Raw genomic sequence first — 27,037 nt, 5'->3', positions numbered from 1 at the left:
GGAAGACCACAGAGACTTGTGGGGACTGCAGCAAAGTAGACGGCCAAGTTCCATCTTAGTAATGGCGCCTCTGTTCAGCTCTTGTTGACGGCGGGGAAGGTGGACCCAGCAATTACAGGTCTTTTTTAAGAAGAAAGAAGAAACCCTGATTTTAATGTGAAATGCCCCAAATTTAGAGTTGGTTTCATTTTTTAAAGACAATGTGTGGGCCAAACAAAATGTGTTCATGGGATGCACAAGGTCAACCTGCTTCAGTCGTCTGAGAAAAATACACTAGAAATTACTGTTTTTTGGGGAAAATGAGCAACTATAAAATTATTTCTTTAAAAAAATAAGTAGCAAAATGTAAAATCTCAGATTTTTGCATAATGATCTGAAATTAGTGCACTAATATTACACCAGATCAATATTTTCCCTCTATATGTACATATATATGTGTATGTGTGTACATTTACATATATTTATACTTACATATAGGCCCCTTTAAGTTCATGCAAAATGCTGGATTCATATATGTGTGGATGTGCATTTTTCCTGGAGGAGAGTTACTAATTTTTTATAAAAACGGATTGGTTTTTATAGAACCTCAAAAGGAGGATGTGAACTCAAATTATTAGGACAAATTAAATATGCAGGCCCTACAGCTTTAAAGCATCAAATTAACTCTAAAACTTGATAACATTTTAGCAAAAAAAAAAATCCATATAACTGACAGACTCCATTTAGTATTATCAAAAAAAACCACATAGATTTTATTCATTAACTAAAGATTAAAATGCCAAATTGTCTTTTATAAAGCCACAGCTAAGCAAATTGTTACTGGATACTGAAAAACTCACATATATATTTTAAATTCACCAGTTGTAAACATGGAGGGGCAGTTGCTGCTAGGTTTAGATGACTCAAAAATGATGACACTCTCCCTGCCCTTGAAAGCACTGTCTAGGTATTAACAAAGAATGACACATAATCAATAATTACAATAAAATGTTATAGACAACCTGAAAACTTGTGGCCTGGGATATAGCAGAGATTGGGGAAAAGATCACATCATTACAAGTTATAGTAACTGTCACTTAGCAGAGGGAGTGACAGAGGCAGGGGGTAGTTAAGTAACTCAGGATCATCTGTGATACACACTGGCCTCTTGCTAGGTTCCAATCCAGGTGTCATTCCTTTTGTATCCAAATCACCTCAATATAAGTTGCCTAAGAAATCATTCCTTAGGAGACTGATTTAAAGAAGAAATAAAAATAACTTTTGATTGGCATACGGATTATCTTGTATAAATCATTTCACAGAAGGTGCTTGAAGGTTCTTGCTAGCAGTTTGTTTCTGAAGTACTCTAATCAATCTCCATGTATCAGAATGAGAGATTTATTTTTAGCTATCCATTGCTCACAGATATTAAAAGTATGTAAACATAGAGAAAATTTGTGCCAAAATTGAGCATGATATTACTTAGAATGGATTGTGTAATCTTTTAAAATAACTTTCTTTAAAAAAATTGAATAAATATGCATATACCTAAAACATAAGGTAACAAAGCAGTGACATGAATAGTTCCAATTTTCTACAAGTAATGAATCAGTTATTTTCTATATGTAATATCAGTTATGTTCTATAAAATTTTGCTCAAAAATATTTACATAAGGATATTAAAAAAAATGATGGAAAAGTTAAGAATAAAAAGACACCATTTTTCCTCTCAGCTGTGCTCTGGGTTTAAATGGTAAAAGTTCCCCACCTGAGAGAACAGAATATAACTCCACACTAATTTGGATTTTATAGGCACAACCACAAAACAAGGATGAAGAAAGGAAATGTGTCTAGACAGAAGGAACAAACTCTGAAAGTATAATTGTGCAGAGAAGAGTTCATACCACATTGACAGAACATGAAGGCAGCATCTACAAAAGGTGAGCAGAGAGAGAAATATTACAAAGCACAAGAAGAACCCCGCTAACAAGAAAGAGTCAGCAGACTGGACCACAGGAGACTAGGTAAAATACACTTATCTGCAATGGATCTTAAAATAAGTCTATTTAAAATGTCCACCTTTACTAAAGAAGGGACTGAATTTATAATGCGAGAATAGGAGATAAAGAAAAAAGATGGGGCGATTCTGAAAAATATCAAGCAGAATTCCGACACGTGAAAAATACAATATTAAAAAATAAGAAATCAGAGACAGAATTAAGGTGAAGGCTGGAAGGGAGAAGAGAGAATTAATAAATCCAGAACATGCAGGAAGACATAAAAATTATGGAAGCCAAGTTAAGAAACACTGAGGATGAAATGAAATTTTCCAACCAGTTCCAGAAGAAGAGGTAACAACATGATAATAAGAAAAAGGCAACAGTAAAAGTGAAAACGCCTGAGAATTTTCCAGAATGGAAGAAACACAGAAATGTTCATGTTGTAGATTCACTCTGAGGTTGGGGTGGGGGGGGGATAAAATGCAAATCCAAAGGAGAGGGTGATTAAGACTAATTTGTGGCTCTCAACATTTTTTCATCTCCTGAAAGATACAGGCCACTCCCTCCATCAGTAGTGGGTCACTAGGCTTGGTTTGCTAGAGTGGTGGCGGGTGCACCTGTGAAATCAACTGCATTCATTGGCCCAGCAGAGAGCAGGAGGGGCAGATACTAAGGTGGAATCACACCCCTGACGTGGGTCTGTCTTGGTCACCATCAGGGCTCTGCCACTCAGGACAAAGCCTGTACACACTAAGCACCCAGTGCTGCTGAATTCTTGAATGACTCAAACACACACTGTTTAAAAATGCCTCCCTCCTTCCCACCACAGAGGTTCCCTGTGACGTAATAAGACACAAATATTTGGTCTCTCCCAGGGTTTCCTAACATACAGCCCCTCCAAGACCCTGGAATCTTTTGCATGCTAATGAGACATCTGGTGGCATCTGCGTAGCTTCCGGATGGGGGCTGGTTGCCAGGGTAACCAACCAGGTGATTAGAGGGTTGGAATCTTCAGCTCCACCTTCTGACAAAAGGCTGGAGGTGGATTTAATCAATCCTGCCTATGCAATGAAACCTCCATAGAAAACTCCACCTGGAGAGGTCTGAAGGGCTTCCAAGTAGGTGATCAGGAGAGTGGGGGCGCCGGAGAGGGCATCGAAGCTCTGTGCCCCTTCTCATGTACTTTGCTCTATGCATCTCTTTTGCTTAGCTGCTCTTTAGTTGTATCCTTTATAACAAATGGATAATAGTAAGTAAAGTGCTTGCCTGAGTTTTGTGAGCCATTCTAGTAAATAATCAAAACCAAGAAGGGGGTTGTGGGAACTTCTGATGTACAGCCAATTGATCGGAGTACGGGAGGCCTGGACTTGTGACTGACATATGAATTGTGTGTGAGTGTGTGTGTGTGCGCGTGCGTGTGGTAGGGAGGCAGTCTTGTGGGACTGAACACTTAATTTGTAGGATCTGAACTAAACTCCAGGTATAGAGTGTCAGAATTGACCTGAACTTTAGGACACCCACCTAGTGTCCGAGAACTGGTCCGTGTAGAGAAAAAAACCCCACAAGTTTGATGTCAAAAGTGTTTTATGGATAGAGTAGAGAGGAAGAAAAATTTTTTTTCCTTTTATTCACCAAGCTAGTTAATCAGGTCATAATATTCTATGTGTCTCTAAAACACTGGAACTCCAATTTCTTGATGAGGTAATATAATTTTTTTTTCCTTCAGAACCATAACACCATTTCACAAGCCAATATATTTTTTATCTTGGCAAGTAAACAGAAAACAAACTTGAGGAATGTCAGGATTTAAAATGCTATCTCCATTTCTGCCAGTAACTTGGTTATTCCAAAAACTAATGTCCCTGCTGTGAGGAGTCCTTAATATCACAGCTTCACAGATTTCACTTAACCTTAAAATGTAATGCAGTTTGTAAAAATAGCGTACTGAAAAATGGCACCTTTTTAAGCCATTAAAGTACAGGTATTAAGTCAGAAATGCTATTTTAATAGACGAAGATAATTTCATTTATACTTAGACGTTTTCAGGGAGGCAAATATTTCACCTTAGCTGCTAGACGAAACACATCTTAATAAACATCAGGCAAGCAAATGCATTCAACGGTGTTTTGGAAAACAACCAGATCTACCTTCTCCTCTTCTTTACTGGGCTCTCATCCCGGGAGGGCTGAGCCGTGTGAACTCCATGCCAGGCTCCCTGAGCCTCTGGCTTCACACTGGATGGAGAAGCCAGGAGATGTGCCAGTGGGTGGAGAGAGAGGCTGGGGTATGTCTTGCCCTGTATCCCTCAAAGTTGAGCCACGGTCTGGTGGGGACTATCTTTGCTTAACAACAAACGACATCTTTGTTTGGGCAACTCTCACTCACACACATACTCACTGCTGTCTCCAGCAGAACAGATGCTTCCACCTCTAAAAAGTCTGCATTTTATTCACTCAATTCATTTTTACCTGCTTTCTATGTATTTGCATGTGCCTGAACTGCCTCTATCCAATTTTCCTATGTATATGCGACTTGTGGTAGAATGAAGTTAATTCTTTGCCTGAGAGTAAGGATTTTGATTCTCTCTCTCCGTGTCTTTGTCTTTTTCCAGTAGAATTTTCATATTCTCAAAAACAGTATTCAAATATTTGACATCTTTTTCCATTCTAACTAAAATGTGAGAAACTACACACATGCTGTACAGCTGTTTAGAACAGGAGGCTGGAAGAAGATACCAATGAAGATGTAGTCTGGCCTCCTGTACACATTTTTTTCTGCTTTTTTTTTTTTAATTGAAGTACAGTCAGTTACAACGTGTCAATTTCTGGTGACTGGGACAGCATCATGTCCCAGTCATTCATATATATATATATATATATATATATATATATATATATATAGACACACACACATACACATATTCATTTTCATATCCTTCTTCCATACACATTTTTAGTTACGTTCCCCTGCCAAACATGAAAAAAAATCCAGAATCCCCCCATATGCTAATTGGTATTATTTCACAAGTACAGATTTTTGTTTCCATCACTTATCAAGGTCATTCTCCTAAGTTTAATTTTCTCAAGACACATAAAGACTTTAAAGAAACTGTATGTCCCATACTAGAACTTTGGAGCTTTAGACTCACTACCCACGAACTTAAGCCATCTGCAGCCTCTTCATCTTGTCTGTATCTCTTGTTCCTATTCAAAGGGCACAAGAAAAGATCTGAGCCTGAGCGTTAATGGCTGAGAAGATGAAATAAATTGGAGCCCAGGGACATGAGCTCCTTGACGACTCCTTGGTCAAATCAGAAAGGAAATTAGTCGAGATGCTAATGATGATGCGTGCTCAGCACGCCACGTGGCACCTGTTCAACCCTCACTGAGATAAGAGAAAAGCAGAAGCTATTAACAATTTTAAAGCCATGTTGGGGAAACTGCAACCCTGAAAGTTAGCCACAAGACTGCTAATTAAATTCTCTGCTCAGTCATTTATTCTTCCAGGTTAGTGTTTAAATCATGAAAACATGTATTTTTATTTTGGTATAATCATATAAATTATTTCTTAAGATTGCTCCAATTAGCACATCTTTTCTTAATGTTACCAAGGCAATTACCCCAGAATCATACTCCTGCCCCTCCCCTGAATGGAAACCAACTGCCCTTTTCTGAGTTTTAGGCTCAGTCACAGAAGGAGGAAGCTGCAAAGAGACAAGAACGGGTTAGAATTAGCTGAGTCCAAGGTGGCTGAGAACCTGACCTCCAGTAGACCTTGAGCCTTATTATAAGCTCACTTTAATACATTACCATGCTAAATGACACACCCACCGATGCCTGGTCCCTTGATAGTTGTCATGGCAACAACCAGAAGGGCCCTACAAGGACTGAAAAGGAGTGTTAACTTGTTCTAAGTCCAAACCACACTCTAGTTCTTGGATAAGCCATGAATATTCCTCCCTCTCTTTACTCTTTCCCTCCCTTGTACCTCCACCCTCTTATATATATGGTGTCTCAGCCAGAGGCAGGGTGAGAAGTTGGTTGGTGAACTGAGTTCCCACTTCTCCATTCTTTGGCCATTGAATAAAGCTTGTGCTGTTCCAGTCTGGGGCTCTGGGCTAGGACCCTGGTGTGGGGCCAGACTACCAAATCAGTAATATTCCCTTGTTTTCCTTCTCTTCATGCTTACGAAGCACTCGTGTAAGAAATTTTCACTAGCTGCTTCCTTTCAATACTGTATTCAGGCTCCCTTTGGATGTGAAGTTTGCCACTCCTTTCATAGATAGGCAAGATACCATGCATTCTAAACCACAATTAATTTCAAGGAAAGTCCCATTTGCTCACTGCCCCCTCATCTTTTTGCCTCTCACCTAATGGCAACATCAACAGCAACACAAACAAAATGCTGAGTCACATACTCAGATTGTGTTGTTTCTACATTTCTTCACTGGATTTCACAATTTTCCTTCCAACGAAATCTCTTCCCAACGACCAATATTCAAAATAGAGACAAATAGAAGCTCCCAAAGTCTCTCTGGGCCATTTTGACAATGGCTGCCTTATCTCACTTAATTCTCCAGTGATGCTGTGAGTTATTTACTGCTGTCGTTTTTATTTTAACTGAGCCTTGGACAGCTTTCAGAACATGCTCAAGGCCACACAGCAGTAAGAAAATGGAGCCAAAGCTGCATTTATTCAATCATGTATTTTTGGCGTGCCTCCAGTGTGCCAGATACTGCTTTTGGCACTGGGGAGACATCAATAAACAAACAGGCAGAGTCCCTGTCCCTGGTGGAGCTTATATTCTATCCTAGTGGATTTGAGGACAGGTTTGTTTAATTCAAAAATGGTGTGGACTAAACTAGACATTATGCTGGCTTAATTCTACTTAGATTCTTTGGTTGTCTCTCTTATTCAATCAACGTCTCTTTCCCAGAGGGGTGTAATTCTACTTTCTTAAACAGTGTGCTTATGTGGATGACTCCTTATTGGCTTAAACTGTTACATTCTAAAATCAACATCTACCCGCCCTCGTGTTTTCAAACAATCACCAGTGCAGTGACTGGCAATCTTCCTGTGGTGCCTGGAACCCACAAAGCCCATTCGTACACAGCCTCTTGTTTATTTCTCTTACCTACGTCACAAGCTACAACCAGGCCAGGAATTATGATCCTGTCACATGGTTTGTAAAGGACCAAGTTATGAATGGGGGAGGAGCTGATCTCACTCTACTGTCTGAGGAATGCAAAATGTGTTCATTCATTTTTATTCAGCGAATTTGATTTAGCATTAAATTCCATATACTGCTCACCTAATGGGAAAATATGACTTGAGTCACTCCTGGGGCTCCCTTCCCAAAGCCCTGCTGAAGGAATTCACTTTGACACTGATCTAATCCCTTTGGTCTGGGCTGTTCTGCCACACTTGGGGAAGGAGACGTCATTGCTGAGCATAGGAAGCACTGCTGTCCCCATCTGCGGTCTTGCCCCCAACCTGGGCACTGCCAGGGAGAAAGGTGTGGGGTCCAGGAGAATTTTGTTAGCCTCAAATCTTTGTTTCCTCCAATGTCACCCGAAGTTTCTCTTTTATTTTTTCCTCTGTGGCCTTTTCTCTGTTCTTACCCTCTAGGATACATGGAACAAAGGCTTAAGTTTTGGAAACAAAATGAGGAAGGAAGGGATCCTGCAGATGACTCCCTTTGATAGCTGTCACCAGCTCTTGTGAGGCAAAGGAGCTTGAAGATGAGGAAGTGCTTGAAAATATTTCCTAGGGAGAAATCTATAAACTAATATCTCAAAAATTCTTTGGAGACACGGCTCACCCTTATTCATTGCTTATTATTATGAGCCAGAAACTGTGAGAAGCACATTAAGTGTCTAATCTCATTCAATCTTTTCAAAATCCTAATTCACTTAGCCCTCTAAGTGTTCCCACTCTGCAGGTGAGGAAAATGAGGCTCACAAAATTGATGTAACTTGTCCAGCATAGTGGGTGGCAGAGTTGAGATGTGGCCTAGGTTTGACTTCAGAACTAGGCTCCTTCACATCTGTGTTCCTCCTATCCCACCTGTGTTTCTCCAATGACTGGGAAACTACTATGGGTTGCCTACCATCTTTCATTGCTTTCATTCACTGGCATAGAATTAAAGGCATTTTCCATCCAAATGGGCTTGGCTTCCTTTGAGATGCTGATCAATTGGCTCTGCTTTATGTATGTGGTGTTTCACTCCTTCAATACCACTTCGCTTTCCTTATGTCTGGACAGCTCTGTCCATGATCAAGTGTCTCTGTGTCAAGACCAGTGCTACCTATACATCAGTGTGCAGGAAGACGTTTCTCTATAGGTACTCAGTGAAAACGTGTGTTAACAACACCCACATCTAGATGTTTGGGTTCAGTGGGTCCAGGGAGGATTCTGAGGGCTCATCTTTAGCAAAAATTCAGGTAATTGTGGGGAACGTGGCCCATGGTGCATCCTTTGAGCATCACTGCTCTATCTTATCCTTTCTTTATTTTGTCATTAATATTTATTCAATTCTCTGCTTATTTGGTTACAAAGACCAGAAACACTCTTAAGTTCAAATGTAAAGAGAGTTGACTGAAAAGGAAGACAAGGTAACATAAAGAACATAGACAGTCCACTTGAGAATAGGGCAACAGTTGAAGAGCTGTTCTGTTTTGCTCGTTAAAGACTCCATGGCCTTGTCTCCTCCATTCTTCAGGGCTGCATGAGAGTATGTCCCCTCCATTCTCATCTCTGCAGACGAGCTTTGTCCTGTCCGCCCACAGCCTTTGCTTGAGAAGTCTGAAATAAATCCTACATTTGACATATAATGGCACTGCACTCACTAAATACACTCTCTATATTGCTTACTTCAACACAACAAACAAGAATCTGACTTGCTCAATTTAACTGTCCATGAGTCAGCTGCCTTTGCTCCAGTGGCCACCCTGGTGCAGTCACTGGAGGTTATGTTGACACGTGGCGGGGTACAGGGTCCCACGTTGCAAATGTGCCTGTGCAAGCCTGCCACTGAGTCAGGAGGGGAGTTTCCTAAGAACATGGCTGTGGGTGGGGGTGAAATCACACCTCTGGCTACTACAATATCATCATCAGAGGAATCTTCTTAAGACTCTACTTTTTATCTTGTCAGTTCTCAGCTCAGCTGCTCCCAGTTCTCTCCGACTGCTCCCTATGAAACATGAGGTCCAGTCAAATGGTTCTTTGTAACATTCAAAGCTGCCTGTGACCTGCCCTGCTGTACCTTTCTGCCGTCACCTCTCCTACAGGAACCACCTTCTGCAGCTGGATTCTACTCCTTCTACTCCTCCAATGTACCATGTCCCATCTGCAATGTTTCCAAGTTCTCTACATTTACTTACTTTTTATTTAAAGTCCTGTTAAGCCTTACTACCCTTATGACACCTTTCAAGATCGCTCATCCTTTAACCATTATCTGTGTGACCAATTTTGACCTTCGTTACATTTGGTCTTGTGTTATCCTGTTTCAGATCTTTCATCTTATGTCACCAAAGAGAATTCTTGGAAGGCAAGAATTACATTAGACACAGCTGACTTCTCCAGAGTCTAGAAGTAACAAGGCCACCAAAAAAATAAGACAAAGCAGGAAGAAAGTGATTTACTTTTGGCACTACTGGCAGAAATATCCTAAGAACTGAAGTCAGACTTCAGCTAGGATATCATTGTTAAAAAGACTTTAAAGAGAAAAGGCATCACAGCAACATAGAAACATGAGTCAATTAATTGCAGAAGAAATCACCTCATAGCCAAGTAAACGTCCATTGCTCAACTTCCAAGGAACGGCGTTCCAGGAAACCTCAATTTCTGAGGAAGACAGGCTATTTGCGGAGACTTGAGATGGAGCTACTGTAGGCTCTATTTGGGAACAGAAAGTGAAATACAATTATAATTTTTACAGTTAATTAAAAAATTTTATTGTTTAAAAAAGCATTTTAACACATTTGAAAGTATTATAAGATATTCTGTAAAAGTATTTGACATCATGAACCATGTCTCGGTCACTTTCCATTTCTCAGGAAGAGACGGTATCACAGCCATGAGCGTTTACTTGTGAACAGTCAGAGCAACTCTACTTCCCTCTCCTGCACTTCCTTCTGGGACTCCCACTTTCCCTCTCTTTTTCCCTTTGTTCTTTCCTCCCTATCATTATTTCTCTCCTCTCCTTCCCACAGCCCCATGGGAAATCCTATGCCCACAAATGCTACTTTTTTTGTCTTGCCAAACAAAGGTCAAGGTCTACAGAGTTCATTTATTCAATAAGCATTTAGTGATTATCCTGTCTAGCTAGGGCCACAGGAGGGGCAAGGTTAAATGAGACCCTGTACTCTTGTGAAGTAGATAATCATGCACATAGCTTTCTGCACAGTAAAAAGATCCCCTTTGCCGGGGGAGGGTATAGCTCAGTGGTAGAGTGCATGCCTAGCATGTACGAGTCCTGGGTTCAGTCCCCAGTGCCTTCATTCAATCAATCAATAAATCAATCTAATTACCTCCCCCAACAACAACAACAACAACAACAAATTTTAAAAAGATCCCCTTTGTAATGGACAACTCTTGGGGCTCACAGTGATTCTCCCCTCTCAGGGCACTGCTCTGAGCAGAGATGCCTCCTCCCCTATTATCCATCTCTGTGATAAATGATGCCCTGGCCATGGCTGATTGACGCCAGCTCCAAGGATGGGTCTATTAGATTTTTTTTTCTCCTGAGAATTTGGCAATTGGTTTGGAGAAACAAGGAAGACTTGGGGCCAGTCAGTCCAGCTCTGCTGCCCTAGAGAGGCTCTAGGTTTCTGAGGGCCCAGAGCTTCTCTGACTAAGGCTCTTCATGAGGTTCGTTGTTTACTTCTCCTTTGATTCAACAAAAGGTCTGAGTATATTTCCAATAATGCCCTCACTTTTTTCAAAGACAAGTCAAATCATTTTTTGACATTTGGAACAGAAAGACCTTTAACCAACTCATCAGTGGAGGCAGGAATGGCAACAGGAGAAGGAAAGTGCAGGAGGCAAGAAGAGTAAAAGGCTCTGGCTGTCCCTCCCTCCCCCACTGCCAGTCCTCCGCATTCAGGATGCACAGTGAAGGCAGTGCCTGAAAACTCCTTGGTTAATTGCGATCACTCCCCAGACCCCTGAACTGCCTGTGTAATGAAAATCTGCCTGGCAACTCTTGCAAATGGGGTCTGGCTATGAATATAAAAGTTCTTTCTTTTGCAAAAATTTTTATAATGCCTGTTCCTTTTTCTCTCAGAACTCAGTGGAAAAAGAATAGAAATAGAGGGAGAGGGTAATAAGAAAAACTGAGTCTCGTTGTTTTTAGGAATGAGAATTATATGCCAGTGTTTGCAATTTCCTGTAAGGTTTGGAGGGTAGAGGAGATACTGTGAGGTCATATTTCATGAGCTCAAATGTGTCAAGAGCAAAGGCCCTGCGTTAAAAATACTAGCTCAATATGAGTCTGTATGGATTTTGGCAAGTTCATTAATTTTTTTTCATCAAGCTTCCATTTTCTTTCCATTTGTGTAAATGGGAAATAACAATAGTATCTCTATGGCACTCCTCCTTGGAAGATTCATATTAGGTAATGTCTGGCTGATCGTAAGCATTCAATACATGTTAGCTCCTGCCATTCTAATTAGGTAGAACCACATGAGATAGCCGATATTCAGCTGCTCTTGAGCTACAAAACGGCAGTTTCATAGGATTGTCCTAACGTTGTTATCTTATAAAGAAATGCAACATGGATGCACCTGGAGAATGTCATTCTAAGTGAAGTAAGCCAGAAAGAGAAAGAAAAATATATGAGATCGCTCATATGTGGAATCGAAAAACAAAAACAACAAAAACAAAGCATAAATACAAAACAGAAATAGACTCATAGACATAGAATACAAACTTGTGGTTGCCAAGGGGGTGGAGGGTGGGAAGGGATAGATGGGATTTCAAAATTGTAGAATAGATAAACAAGATTATACTGTATAGCACAGGGAAATATGCACAAGATCTTATGGTAGCTCACAGAGAAAAAAATGTCTCAGTGAATATATATATGATCATGTATGACTGAAAAATTGTGCTCTACACTGGAATTTGATACAACATTGTAAAATGATTATAAATCAATACAAATTTTTTAAAAATAAAATAAAATAAAGAAATACAATATCTGGGAGAGGTATAAAAAAAAAGGCAGAGAAATGGAGAGAGTCCAGAGTGGAGTTGGTACGAATTTACAGCATCTGGAACTGGGAAGACACATTCTCAAACATGCACATTCCACATTCTCCAGTGTCACACTTCTAGTCCTCCCTCTCCATCCTGTTACAACCATTTACTCAGGGATAGAAACCATGATAAAGCTTGAGACTAGGGCACTTCAAAGATATCTTAATCTTATCTCCAAGAAGAAAGCTGTGGAAGGCCATGTTATCCCTGCTTCACAGGCTGGGACTCAATGTGTTCCTCACAAACAGCTTTTTAACTAATTGTTATGTCCTTCAACTATCCACTGAGTCTCAAGCAGGCATGGTTGATCTTCATTACCTGGACAAGGAATCTAACTATGACTTCATTCTTCTTTTGAAGAAATGTATCTGAAGTCACAAAGAACTTCCAAATTGGTTTTTGGAGCCCAATGGGCTTATTAGTTTGGAGCTGATATACAGATCTTCCTCAACTTATGAAGGGGTTACAGCTCGATAAGCCCATCATAAGTTGGAAATAGCATAAGTCAAAAATGCTAAAAAATCTAACTTACCAAAACAGCATAGCTTAGCCTAGCTTACCTTACACATGCTCTGAACATTGGCATTGGCCTACAGTGGGGTGAAATCATCCAATACAAGGTTTATTTTACAATAAAGTGTTGAATATCTCCTATAATTTACTGAATACTGTATTGAAGGTGAAAAGCAGAATAGCTGAATGGTACAGAATGGTCCTAAGTGTATCCATCATTTACCCTTGTGATTGCCTGCCTGACTCGGAGCTGTGGCTGCTGCTACCAGCATCACGAGAGATTATTTTACTACATGTCGCTAGGACAAGATTAAAATTCAAAACTCGAAGTACAGTTTCTTGTGAATGGGTGGGTCACGTGCGCGTCACTGTAAAGTTGAAAAATCTTAAGTCGAAGACCATCTGTATAATTGTAACGTTTCTGTACCTTCTTCTGCAGAGAATACTGTGGTCACTGGGCTAAACGGTCCTTCACCTTTGTTGTTATAAACACCCACTTTAACTTCATACAGTGAAAAGGGCAGGATGCTTTCATTCCTGAAGACATATCTCGGGGTCTCAGGAGATGTGACCACTGTCTGGATCCAGTTGGTAACTCCAAGTGGGCGGAAAGCAACAACATAACCAAAACCTTCACCATTCTGTAGTTCTTCAGGGACTGGCTGTAAAGCAAAGATACATTAAATCACGCTTACTCCTGAGGAAAGACCAAAATAAATGCAGCTGTAAAACAAAATCTTTTGTAAAAGCCATCGAATAACAGTCTATGTTTTATTAAGTGGTTAGATTAAAAAAAGAGAAAAAGGTCAGAGGAACAGTCAGCTGCTTTTAAATAGACACATGGCACTCTTTCATAGCCATCCAGATAACTAACTGAAATTCTCCAAAATTATTCAGATTTTTTGAGCGTCCTGCAGCCCCCATTTGAGTTGTGAGTAATAAAGATACACTTTCAGTTGAATATATTGCATCTCTAAATCAAATAAAAATCATCTAATCCCTAGTGTTGACTTCATGGGGCAAAAAATCACACATTGATATGATGATTAAGTGCAAAAGAGTGAAACTTAAAAAGAGGAAGTAAAAACAATGTATTAAACTCAAAACTGTATTTGCATCGTGTCAGAAATTACTACTGACCCACCATCATGATCTATTGATTTTTAAATTTTTTTCCTCGACATTTTCAGATAAAATAAATAAAACCAGTGCCTTCTGACTGTGTTAATTAACATTCTTCCTAATTATGATGTAAAGCAAGGGCTGAAACAATGGCCAGGAAACAGCACCTGCTGGAAAAGTGGGGTGTACACCATCAGCGGGGGTGCAGCTGCAGGGAGAGCCCTGAGGGCAGCTCCCGAGTAAAGAGCCAGGACTTGACTCTCACCCCACGTTTATTATTTACATGAACTTGGGTGAATTATTTAATATCTCTATGCCTTAACGTTTTCATCTAAAAAATGTTGCAAGAATGAAGTGAAAAAAATAAGCAAAATGCTGGGAACAGTGATTAACACAGAGTGAACGTTCCAAAATATCAGCCTCTGGTACCGCCACCACCGTCAGCGCCACTAGCACCAACAGGAAGCCAAGACTGTGGGAAGAGCATCACCCTGAGGGGGAAGACTCTGCCCAGACACTTACATCCCAGGTTATCACCAGTTCAGACCGGCTTCCACCTCCTCCACTGACTTCTGAAGGAGGCACTTCTGGAACTGTATAGGTTAGAGAGAAGAGATGAAACTCGATTTGCATTTGGTAATGCTTGTCTGAAAGAAGACTCAGTGCGGCTTACTTTTAAAATCTGAAGTAATTTGATCATTGGCAGATTACACATGTGTTAAGTGTGTGTGTGCACAGGTACATATATATGCAATATATATGTATGTGTGTGTATATATATATATCTTTTGGGGAGATCATCACATTTCTATTTGCATAAAATTTTTAAAGATTCAAAGTATCTCAAATAGTAAGAAAAAAATGACTCAGTACGAAGGTTAATAAAATAAGAAAAAGCGAGTCACCAGAAGTGATGGTAAATCAAGCCAGCATGAACATGTAACTTGTGATTATTCCAAGTAGAGATCTAAATCTCAGAACATTATTGACTGTATATAAAAATGACCCAGACTCAAATCTTCAAGTCCTGTTATGAGATATTCTCTATGAATCTTGCAGAGGCATCAGACTTCTCACTGACACTGAGAACTTTATGCTAGGTAAATCCCACGGCACACCTAGAAGACAGGTTCCCTGAAGGCTGGTCTTTGTTGTATTCACAGCTATATCCATCACACCTAGAAAGTGCTCAGCACACAGCAGATGCTCCCTAAATATGTGTTCTGTGAATAAATGAGCAAAGAACCAAGACAGACATGGTTCTCCAACTTCTCACAATACCTGACATAGGCATTATATGCATGGTCCTGAGTAAAAGCATCACTAAAGTTATTGAAATGTACTCCATAACTCTATCTTGGCTTCATTCCTAAAGTGACGTACTGGCTGTATTTCAAACACAATTCTAGTCACTTAGTTGATACTACAGATTCTGAAAAGGAAAGTCTTCAGATCTTCTCTGATACCTCAATAATGTGATAGCATGTATACTTTCTACTTTTCAGTTTTAACATTAGGATATTTTTAGCATTACAAAGACTCTAATGGTTAATATTAATAGTTGCCCCACACGGAAAGTTTCAACAATGATTCTCTCTTATTTTAATATGTGAGGGGCCAAAATATACCTATTCATCAATCGCTGAAGCTCGTTCACTGTGCTTGGTAGCAGAATGAGATTTCCTAGCAGTAGAACTCCCAAATGTCATTATCCTACCAATCTGTCAATGCTTGTTGTAAATGAAAACAACGCTTCCCCTGTTAACAGGGTGACTATGTCAGAGAGTAATTATAACCTTAAGTGACAAAAACATATTCACTCCACATGCACTAATGAATGCTGATGATACACTGAACTCCTGCAAATGTCCTGCTACATCAGAATCACTTACATATGAGTCTGTTGACAAATGCCAGATGGCCAGTCTGCCATTAGATGGGTCAGATAATTGCAACAGTGGGTCATTTGAGGCTGAACCCCTGCTGACCTGGAGACCAAGGCCAGGGGAAGTGGAAACACATACTCAGGAAAACCTATGAAACCATTACTCAGGAAACAAAAACACTAACCTGCCTCTTCAGTCCTTACTTTTTCTGAGGGTAAACTGGGTTCTCCACCTCCGATTTTGTTACTGGCCACAATTCGAAATTCATATTCCACCCACGGATTTAACTCGACCACCGTAGCTGTGTGCGTTTTCCCATCAATGACCTCAGGCACTACAAAGGAGTATTTCACAGAGGTGAAAGTCTGTATGTCTGAGCACTGACCTGAAATCCGTTTATAGTACTGGTGGCATCTGCATCTCCCCCTTTACCTGTTGAGGCCGTCTGCCAACCCACAGAGAAGGGTGTCCGCGCCTGGACAGAATAGGCGATAACCGGGCTATGGTTGTCTGTACCTTCTTTCCAAGATAGTTGAGCTGTTGTATCTGTAATTTCATCTACCTTCACGTTTTCCGGTGGTCCAGGTGAACCTGAGAAAGGTGATAATGCAAACCACGGTGAGCAATGCCATAAATGTCATCCTCTATCAAAGTGGAGAACAAGTCACGTGACACTTTAACATCGCCAATGGATCCCAATTTCAAAAACACTTAGGGAACAAATCCAGATTTAAAGCCAGAGCTCAAAGAAATAAAAAAGTGTGTCTGAAATAGTACAGAAAATAAAACCATAGCCTATAGTGTTTAATAAATTTTTTTTTGTACAATTTGATGAATTTTGATAGATGGATACACCAGTGAAACCACCACCACAGTCAAGTTCTGACCTTGGTGAGGGCCACTGGGCACAGCTGTGCAGGGTGCCTGACACAGGGAAACCTGGCCAGCAGGTGAATGGAGGCTCTTTATCAACATGAGCCAAGAGGAAGAGACGAGGGGCAGCCCTTTCGTTAGGATTACACAATGACGTAAAAATAAATTTGAGATTTGTACAGTCTTACTTTTAGGCACTTGAATATAGTTAGAGGAGACTAAAACACAGGAAAAAAAACTTAGGAAAAAAAGGACATTTACCCTGCAAGAAAGCTACTACTTTTTAACTTTCACATTTCTGTTGTTAGATATTAAACCTGGATGTGAGTCAGGGATTCCAAAATCCTAATACTCCACAATTGCAAATGACATCTGCTTTTTGAGTCCTCTGTTCAGCAGGATTCCTGCACCTTTCCAAATTCAACATGCTTTACTTTTGGCTTGATGCCTTTTGCATTCATATACTGGTACATCTCTGTAGTTCCTAGTCTGTTATCTAAAGCTGTTTTATTCTGTGATGCACTCTGGTCATTTTTCAGCCCAGCAGCAAATCAGTACTCTGGACAGGAGCTCAGATTGGCAAATTTTCTCAGGCATCCTGGATGATTCTGGTTTCTTTGGAAGGAGACACACACACACAATATCACAATTCTCCTTCATACTAAACATCGCTGAATTAATGGCATGCTCAAAAACACATGAGCTTGGCATCAGCTGTGGGATGCTTATTACAGTGTGAGCTATTTGAATGGCAAAGTTGAGATTTTTATTTCTTTGAATTAGCCATCCGTATTGTCACGTCTTCTGGTCTATAGTGGGGGATGGGAATCAAAGCAATACTGTAACTCGCATGCTCATAAGCTATCTCATCATGGTCTTTCCTTCCGTAAGAAATGATCAGTTAAGATGCAAAATTAAAATAAAAAACACATCAAGCCGTTAATATTTACCTCTAACTATGAGGTCGGCGGCAGATGAAACACTGTCTACCCCCGTCTGCACCATACAAACATATTTTCCACTGTGTTTCAACTGAATGTTTCTGATCATTAAATCGCCTGATGAACTCTGTTGGAAAAAACAGGTAATGAACATATCACTATATTGAAAATACAAAAAATCTTGAAGGCTATGGCCAATAACACCATTGGGATAAAAGCTATATTTAGAGAGAAGACCAAGGTGGTTATAAGGCAGAAGACTGCAACAATGGAAAGGACAGAAACAGAAACACATTAAAAGCCATACATGACTGCAGACACGGACTTCTGTAGCTAAATAAATGGCACGCTTTCCCCTGGGCATTTATGGTTTCAAAAATAAATAAGGGCAGAGATTACAGTCTCAGAGTCATTTACTTCCACCAGGGTGACAGTTCTTTTTATATCCGCTGCTCAGCACCAGCTCGACTTTTTTCTCTGGTTCCAACCTCCTTGCAATTATCTGCCTGAGAAGAAGAGGGAAGCATTTAGGTATCTGCTGGGAGATAAACGCGGCCCGACAAGGGGATTATCACGGTTGAAACACTTTTCTGAACACACTGGAGCATTTAAAAAGACTAATGCTATTTAATTCCTTTGCTATAGAATTTAGGGACAGTCAGTATGAACCCCTCAATAAAAAATAAATTAAAACATTTTAAACCAAAAAATAATAGCTGTCCATAAAGACATTGGTGGGTGCTCCACGAAGCCAATTAATGTATTTTCTAAAAGCAAATGTATTTCTAAAAGCTCAACTTCAAATGGTCCTCGTTTTAAAAGAATGTAAAATCACACTCATAAAATGACTAACTGAAGGCCAGTGTCATGCATTAGTAAAAGTATGGATTGAAATAAAATGATTTGGAAAGCAAAGCCCTTGGGAAATGATCACTTACTGGAAAATCTCTAAACTGGTACAGCAGAGGAAGTGATCAGTGATTTGTTTTATTAATTAAAAGGATAGTTTTAGTCTTGGGTTTTCCAAGTATTTGTTGAAAGATAGATTCTCCTATCATGCTTTTAGGTCATTTCCTAAGATCTCCTATAGGGTAATTTCTTAAATATTGCTTCCCATCCATAGGATTCTTAATGGGGTATCTATTCTCTGTTGGTTGGATTGTATGGCTTTAGCTTAAACTTCCTGTGTACTGGGAAAAGGCAGATGTGAGGTGATTGATGGCTGTAATTAAATGATAATCCAGAAACTGTTAAGCTTGCACATTTTACTTTCATCAAGTTAAACTTTTTCCTTCCCCTCCCTCTCTCTCTTTTTCCTCAGGGCTATTTACAAATTTATCCCCAGGACAAAACCTTCAATGCTCGCTGACCTTTAGAAACTCTTCAGGTTTTATGAGCTCCATATACTCACAGGAGGTTGATTATCATTTCTATAGAAATCTCTTATTTTCAGTGAAGTAAGAATGGTTACTATTAAATTCCATCAAGGCAGTGGGGTGAGTTATTATCCTTCCCTGCATTTATTTGCTTATTCTGAAAGCAGTTGGGTAAAAAAGAGAATTGGAACCCGGACTTTCTTTATGTCCTTAGACACATGCATATAGCTTTTAGGCATATAAGCTGGTTTTTGCCTCCTGAAGGGGTGAGGAAGAGATTAATGTTGGACTTGTTACTTCTGTTCACTCTGGTATTGATGGGTGAAGAGAGACATAACTTAGCTACACTGTGTAATAACCAAACCATCTTCCTGAAGGAATGCAGCTAGGCTCACCATCAGGGGAAATATAATTTTTAATTATTTTTTACACTGTAGGGTGAAAAAGGAAGCAATGAACATGTAGACAGTAGGAACCACTGATTTTTTTTCTGTACCAACATGAAGTAGAGTGGATCAATACATTTAAGGAAAATAACAAAAATTAAGAAGGAACTTGTCCTTAATTATTGTCTCTCTCAATAGAATATATTCATGTTGTTTCTCTTCTAAGTGCTTTTTTGCTCTCACCCTATCTACTGCTGTTTAATGGAACAATATATAGAATCAAGATGCATCTTAACAAAAGGTCATTGAACACTTGCCGTATGAGATTCACTTGAGCGTAGAGAAGTGTTTTATACACGATCTCTGCTCTTTCGATGTATACCCGTCAGGGTAATAGATATACATGGGGAACAAGTTATTTTTACAAATTTAAAATAAGTTTATTTAATAAAGGTTAAATAAAATCACATGGCACACACCATATGTATACAATGAAAGAAGCAGGAAATTTCCAGTCCTGATGAGGACATGTAACAACTGAACTCTTATCATTCTAATGCCAGTGTAGACTGGCGCAACTACCTTAGAATCTTGTTTAAAAAATACCTACTAAGGCAGGATATGTATAATCTACAACCTGGCAATTCCATTCCTAAGTATATACTTTGCAGAGATATGTGCATGCATTTATCAAAGACATTTACAAGAACGTTTATAGCAGGACTGTCCATAATAGCTACTGAATGGAAACAGCCTAATGTCCATAACAATAGATTAATAAGTAGTGGAACACTCACTTAAGGAAATACTGTTAGGCCATGAAAATCAATGTACTATAACTACATATGTCAACATGGCTAAGTCGCAACATAAAAGATACAAATCAGATAGAAAACAGTACAATGATACTAATCGATTATACAACAAACCTAGACTGTAGCTACCTTTGGACGGACAGTGCCCTGCAATGAGGCACGTTGGGGACTTCTGGAATATGGGTCATGTTGCTTCTGATTTAGTGTTGGTTACTTGAGTGTGTTCGTTTTGTGAAAATTCACTGGGCTGTAGACTTATGATTTGTGTTGTTTGGTAGGATATAATGACTCTCAAAATGCAGTCATTATTCTTTACAACTATAGCTCTAACTGCTTCTCTTTAAATAGGACCGTAGGCTGAAGTGATCAAATAACGCGACTGTGGTTATAAACTTCAATTTCTTCCAGAAGAATTAAATGTTTAATAACAATAGAAGTGCTATTAATTAGAACATTCTATAATTTCTTATTAAGATGCAATTGATTAAGCCTAAGCATTTAATAAAAGTTAAAAAAATGAAAAGGAAATTCCAGAGGGAATTTTCACTTACATCAAACCAGTTTCTGTCCCCATCAATTTTCACTGTTAAAGGTTAGAAAATAGTTCATTACTGATTAATTATGATAAAGGGGATAGGACAGGAATGTCCAAAAAAAATACAAGTAAAATTAGTCTAAATGTGGTAAACAGTACTTGATAATTTTTCAATACATTTATCAGTAAAATTGCATCTATTATTTACATATAATTAGAGGCATGCTTGTCATTGTTTACAGTATAAACAGAATTCACATAAAAAAATGTATGGACATTACCAACATGAATAATCTTCGAATAAATTCTTAGGAACACTAATAACTCTGAATAAAAATAGCTTCTACTTTATTGTCCATTAAACTAGTTAGTCTTTGTACTGTTTTCCTACATCCACCTTTCTCCCTGTTCCCTCAAATACAACAGACTAGAACTGGGAAGACGCAGAGGCAAAGCTTCGTTTTCTGTACTTCCCTGTCTCCCTTTCTCTTAAAAAGTCCCCCTCAAAGTGCAGCAGAGTAATTCCCAGTCTTTCCAGAAAGAAAGGCTTTCTTCTATTCTATTTCTATTCTATTCTATTTCTGTTCACAGAATTATTTGAAAATAGAGCTTTTGGCAGTGGGAGAAGCCTATTCCTATGACTTAAACACAGGTTTAAGAAGAGGAAGACATTCCCTATGTCGTATGAATTTTAGCTCTTTCTCAAAAGTAGTGCTATCTTTTTAAATAGGATCATTCATTCAAAATTATTTTTTAAGCAACGGCTATATCTGGGGATACAATGGTGTTGGAAGAAAACCGTCTTTATGTTCATGGATCTTACAGTTGAAAGACAGCCATTAATCAAATGACTACAACAAATCAAAGTAAAATTACAATGTAATGCAAGTTCAGAGTACATAGAGGAATCTATGATTTTCTGGCATCTCAATGTATTGATAGTTGCGCTAAGATTTGCAATATGGGTGTAAGCTACCGAGCAACAGACGGTAAGAAGAAAATGGTCTACACTAGAGGTTCATATTCACATCTTCACAACAGTAATTTCTCTTATATTTGAAAATATTTTTAAGCTTTGCTAGAATTACTTAATTGTCTAATTATTTTTTCATCTAATCATATAGATTTCTCCTAGAAAAGATCACATTTCCAGACCATGTTACAGGTATAAACAGTATATGGATTTGTAAATCAAATCCAGATTTGAAAAAAATGGCAAAGGAAAATCCAGTGTGCATGAAATGAAATAGAAGAGGAGCTTATTAGCTTTTCCCTGTATTTTCTTAGGTGATGATGCTAATAGAATTTTTGATGTAATTTAAAAACCGCTGTGCATTGAAAGAAAAACACTACACGATGTGCTAACCCAAGCCAGGTGAAAATCAGTAAGCAGATGGATCATTACTAATTACAGGTAAGAAGAAAGCACAAGTGATATCTACAATATGCTAAAAATCAAGGTATAACATAAACCCTGGAACCCACAGAAACTTCTTGAACAGTGCAAATGTAGCATGAACGTTCAATATCACAAACCACTGGCAGAAACCAGCTTCCTAGGAAGCACTCTTGATGTAAATGCTACTGCTGGGCTGCCAAGAAGCATCATTTTTCCAGTTTAAGGGGGGGTGGAGACATTTTGACAACTATTTGGAAGGCAAGGTAGAACAGAAGGTTCTCCCCCCTTTTTTTTTAAAATCACTTTTCACAGCCTGTTATTGTACAGATTCCAATATTAATTATTCATCCCAACACCAGGTTGCCTTCCAAGCCCTGACACTGCATGTAAATCATACACAGCCTTGCAAACAGTCGAACACACAGGTAACTTCTGGAACCTGAGTGGTGTTTTTCTCTGTGAAGTTTCCTGAAGAAACTGGTGGTAGACATGACTCACCTCTGTATTTCTGACCAACCAAGTGAAACCTTGCCCCCCACCAAATGCAAATGGCTGCAACAAGACCACCTATGTTACAAATGTACACAGCGTGCCCAAGCAACAGAAATGACTGGCAACCGCTGAAACATGAAAATGGGACCTCACCCTGGGAACAGTTTTAATTTTTCTGACTGATCAATAATTTTATCAAAACTACAATGAGGTATCACCTCACACCAGTCAGAATGGCCATCATTCAAAAATCCACAAATGACAAATGCTGGAGAGGCTGTGGAGAAAAGGGAACCCTCCTGCACTGCTGGTGGGAATGCAGTTTGGTGCAGCCACTGTGGAAAACAGTATGGAGATTCCTCAAAAGACTAGGAATAGACTTACCGTATGACCCAGGAATCCCGCTCGTGGGCATATATCCAGAAGGAACCCTACTTCAGGATGACACCTGCACCCCAATGTTCATAGCAGCATTATTTACAATAGCCAAGATATGGAAACAGCCTAAATGCCCATCAACAGAAGACTAGATAAAGAAGATGTGGTATATTTATACAATGGAATACTACTCAGCCATAAAAACCAACAACATAATGCCATTTGCAGCAACATGGATGCTCCTGGAGAATGTCATTCTAAGTGAAGTAAGCCAGAAAGAGAAAGAAAAATACCACATGAGATCGCTCATATGTGGAATCTAAAAAAACAAACAAACAAAGCATAAATACAAAACAGAAATAGACTCACAGACATAGAACACGAACTTGTGGTTGCCAATGGGGTGGGGGGGTGGGAAGAGATAGACGGGATTTCAAAATTGTAGAATAGATAAACAAGATTATACTGTATAGCACAGGGAAATATATACAAGATCTTATGGTAGCTCACAGAGAAAAAAATGTGATAATGAATATATATATGTTCGTGTATAACTGAAAAATTGTTCTCTACACTGGAATTTGACACAACATTGTAAAATGATTATAAATCAATAAAAAATGTAAAAAAAATAATAATTTTATCTGAAACTGTCTGAGGCCTAGTTGTCCGAACAGGTGATGGCTAACACAGTTTATATGTAACCTGTTCACATCAAAAGTTTTTGACTTTCTTTGATCCCAACAAGCTGGAATAACTGTTCCACTACAAGATTTAGGGCCCAGCTTGTTTTGCCATAACTGTTTCGAAAGTGATGCATGAAAGATAAAAATTTGGTCAAAGATCCTTCATGCATATTTAAAATTGTATCAAATGCCCAAGTTACCTTAAAGGTATGAGCTTTTCTATTTTAACATCAAGTTCATATTAACAACTTTGGGATTTATTTTTTTCCAGGCAGTGCAGTGTTTGTGGAGCATCTTACTGGAAGCTGGTGATTTCAGGATACCCAGTGCTTGTTTCCACAGTGATGGGACCTCAGTGTTTTCTAAACATCAGTCATTAGAGATACACCTCTGTATTTTTTTTTTTTTGCTATATTCCAGTACTAAATGCTCTATTATTTACTTAATTCTTTCCTAAGCTGATTAACTTTCTTAAACTTAAATTATATGTAAGTCAATGCAGAAAATGTGTACTTTTACCTAGCACAGAAAACTGCTAACTGTTAACTGTCAGAATGAATACAGTGAGTAAAAAATAATGCAAATGGACACTGTCCAAAATAACATAAATGGACACTAGCTGGATGCTGTCAAAGTCTCTGAGACTGGAACCTTTGCCTTCTTTTAATTAAAAAAGGAGATTAGCAATAATTAGAGAATCATTAGTGATAAACCTAACACCATACTGAATTACTCTCCTTGATTTAACCTAAAAGACTGAAACAAAATTGGAAATAGAATAGGTCTCATTCTGCCTTATTTAATACTGCCTATTGAATACCTAGTCAGTGCTTTGAAAAACGCAAGGTGACCCAGTTCACTAAACCCAGTAGCTCTGAGTGTTCACTGTACAGCAAATTCAGCTGGAGAGTCTTTAAAAAAACAAACAAACCAGAAATGCCTAGTTTGCTTCACAGAACAATTAAATCAGAATGGACTAGAAAGAGGAGACCCTTTAGCTGATACTAATGATCAATTAGGAATAAAAATCTTTAAACCTTCTGAGATTTTATATTCTCCATCTTCACTCTTGAAAATACAAGGTTCAAGATAATCACTCAGATCTTTCCTAACTCTAAAATTCTGCAGTTAATAAATGCATAACATTATCATTAAGTTAGGCTGTTTAGTGCTGGCTTTATAAGCTGAGAACAGCACTCCTGTGTATATTTTCATTCTCGAAGATGTGTAAGAAAACTAATATTTGGGAAACAGGTACTACATGTCAAGCACAAGGCTCATTTCCTTGATATTAGACGGCCCTGATGTACTTGTCATTTAAAAACAATAGTCATTGAAATAATTCAACATGGTGATAGATTTCTATAGGTTCATATAGATTCATCATTAGTCAATGTGAATCACCCAAGGGTTATTCTGAATTGATCTAACAATTCTGACATAGAATGAAACTATTTCAAGTCCCAAGAACCTATCCCGAGTAACAATTTAACTCATAGATCAAATGTAATTTTGTTTTGTTTTGTTTTTACCCTCATACTAGAGGTTTAAAATATACCTGGGGTAGATTTGTCCCTTGTAGAATGATAAGGCTAGTATATGAAAAAGAAAGTCCACTGATACAAAGGAATAAAAAGCCTTGTTGAAACTTGACCAAGTTGTCCTAAATGTCTTATGTTTACTTTTAGTCCCAATTACTCTTGGTATGTAACAAATTACTCCAAAACTTCGTAGCTTAAAAAAATGATGATCATTTATTCTGCTCAGGAATGCACAATCTGAGCAGAGCTCAGGGAGAACAGCTCATCTCTGTTGTGAACGTCATCAGCTGGTGCAGCGTGATTTGGGGCAAGCCAGCCAATCTACATGACTGGAGAGCAGTGTTGGCTACTGACTGGGAGTTCAGCCACACCTACGGGCTGGGGACCTTAGCTCCTCTGGAGGTAGACCTCTGCACAGTCTACTTGGGCTTCTTCATGTTATGGTGGCTGGATTCGAAGAGAAATTGCACCAGTGGAACAAGGTGGAAGTGCAGGCATTTTTATGAGCTAGCCTCAGCAATCACAGAGCATCACTCCTGCTGGTCTTCACTGGTCAGGGCCGTCACAAAGGCCTACTAGGGTCAAAGTGAGAGGCATACATTTTTCCACTTGATGGAGAAGAGTGTCAGTCATACTGAAAGAAGAGCATGTTGGGCAAAGCGTGTTGTTGCAGCCGTCTTTGGAAAACAGCAGGCGCCACAGCCCTCCAGATCCATCCTGTTTCTGTCACACTGTCTCTTTTGTGGGTAGCTGACCCATATGAACTATACACAATGGGTTTCCTTCCCTTCTATCTTTTCCTCGGGTTCCTCCCATCAGGAGGGAGAGAGGGAGAACAGTCTGCGGTATTTAGTAATCAAGATGCATCTTTGTAGGATTATTTTAAGCTGACTGTGCCAAGAACCCAATGTAGATTTTTAAAAACCCCAGTAACTCTGGTCTAGATCACCCTTTCTTTCATACCAGTAGTTTGTATGTGAACCAGAGAAGGGACACACAAGCAGTCTGAGAGAATAAAATTATACTCTCTCCCAGGAGAGTATAAGCTCCCAAGGAGATCACACTAACTTTATTACAGCTGCAGACCAATGTATTTCAACACTTTTCCTGACATTCCAGAAGCACAGATTTTTTTTTTTAAATCTCAAAATCTTATTAAAAGAAGTTGCCAAAAACAGTATGCTGGACGTCAAATGTGACTACCATTAGACTATTTTTCTGGTCAAGAGCATGATATAAAATTTTAAAGTCAGTGCTAAAAAATGGTTTATAAAATCAGAGTGTTTACTGTAATAATAATAAAAAATAATAATAGTAGTAATAATAATAATAAAAACAGCTGAAATTCGTGAGTTTCAGGTCTAAAATTTTAAATTGTCCTAAATGACCCATTTATTCTTCACTTACTTATTCATGTCCAGCTCAATTAAATGGTATAATTAAATATCATGTCTTGTAAAGTAGAATAATTTTCTTTCTGAAACTGGAGCATAAAATCTAAGTGACTATGGACAATTACAACTAATAATAAAAAGGCATATAACCAAGTTAAAAATGGGCCATTCACTCTGACTTCTGGTTTTTGGTCTGTGTTTAAGAATTTTAGCTGTCACCATTCCGTTCTGACAACAAGCAAAAAGCTGAACAAACTGAAAAATAAACGACTCTTCTTAGATCTGACAGAGAAGTGGGATCCCAGAGAAACCGACTGCTTCCAAAATTGGAGACACAAACAGGTAAATACAGAGGGCCACAGCTTACTAGAGCAGAAACCCACCTGCAGAAACTTCCAGGGGAGCCAGTCCAGGGGTAGAGAAACCTGAACCGTGAGTGATGAATTGTCGGAGGCTCAGAGT

At 38.9% G+C, this 27,037-nt stretch overlaps 1 protein-coding gene across 1 annotated transcript in view; it reads right to left on the bottom strand.

Moving 5' to 3' along the window:
• The window catches only part of CNTN3 (contactin 3), a 224,662-nt gene that overhangs the window by 17,035 nt on the left and 180,590 nt on the right, over positions 1–27,037 (bottom strand). The window contains exons 13-18 of the mRNA XM_064496308.1: positions 17,583–17,700; positions 16,192–16,350; positions 15,944–16,093; positions 14,396–14,466; positions 13,179–13,413; positions 9,759–9,874 (exon numbers count right to left, since the gene is read on the bottom strand). Coding sequence (XP_064352378.1) covers positions 9,759–9,874; positions 13,179–13,413; positions 14,396–14,466; positions 15,944–16,093; positions 16,192–16,350; positions 17,583–17,700 — 849 coding nt within the window. The remainder of the gene's footprint in view (positions 1–9,758; positions 9,875–13,178; positions 13,414–14,395; positions 14,467–15,943; positions 16,094–16,191; positions 16,351–17,582; positions 17,701–27,037) is intronic.

This window comes from Camelus dromedarius, chromosome 17 (genome assembly GCF_036321535.1).
Source record: "Camelus dromedarius isolate mCamDro1 chromosome 17, mCamDro1.pat, whole genome shotgun sequence".
Classification (NCBI taxonomy): Eukaryota; Metazoa; Chordata; class Mammalia; order Artiodactyla; family Camelidae; genus Camelus; species Camelus dromedarius.
Note: the sequence above shows the minus strand (reverse complement) of the source record. Positions and strands in the feature narration are given on the sequence as shown.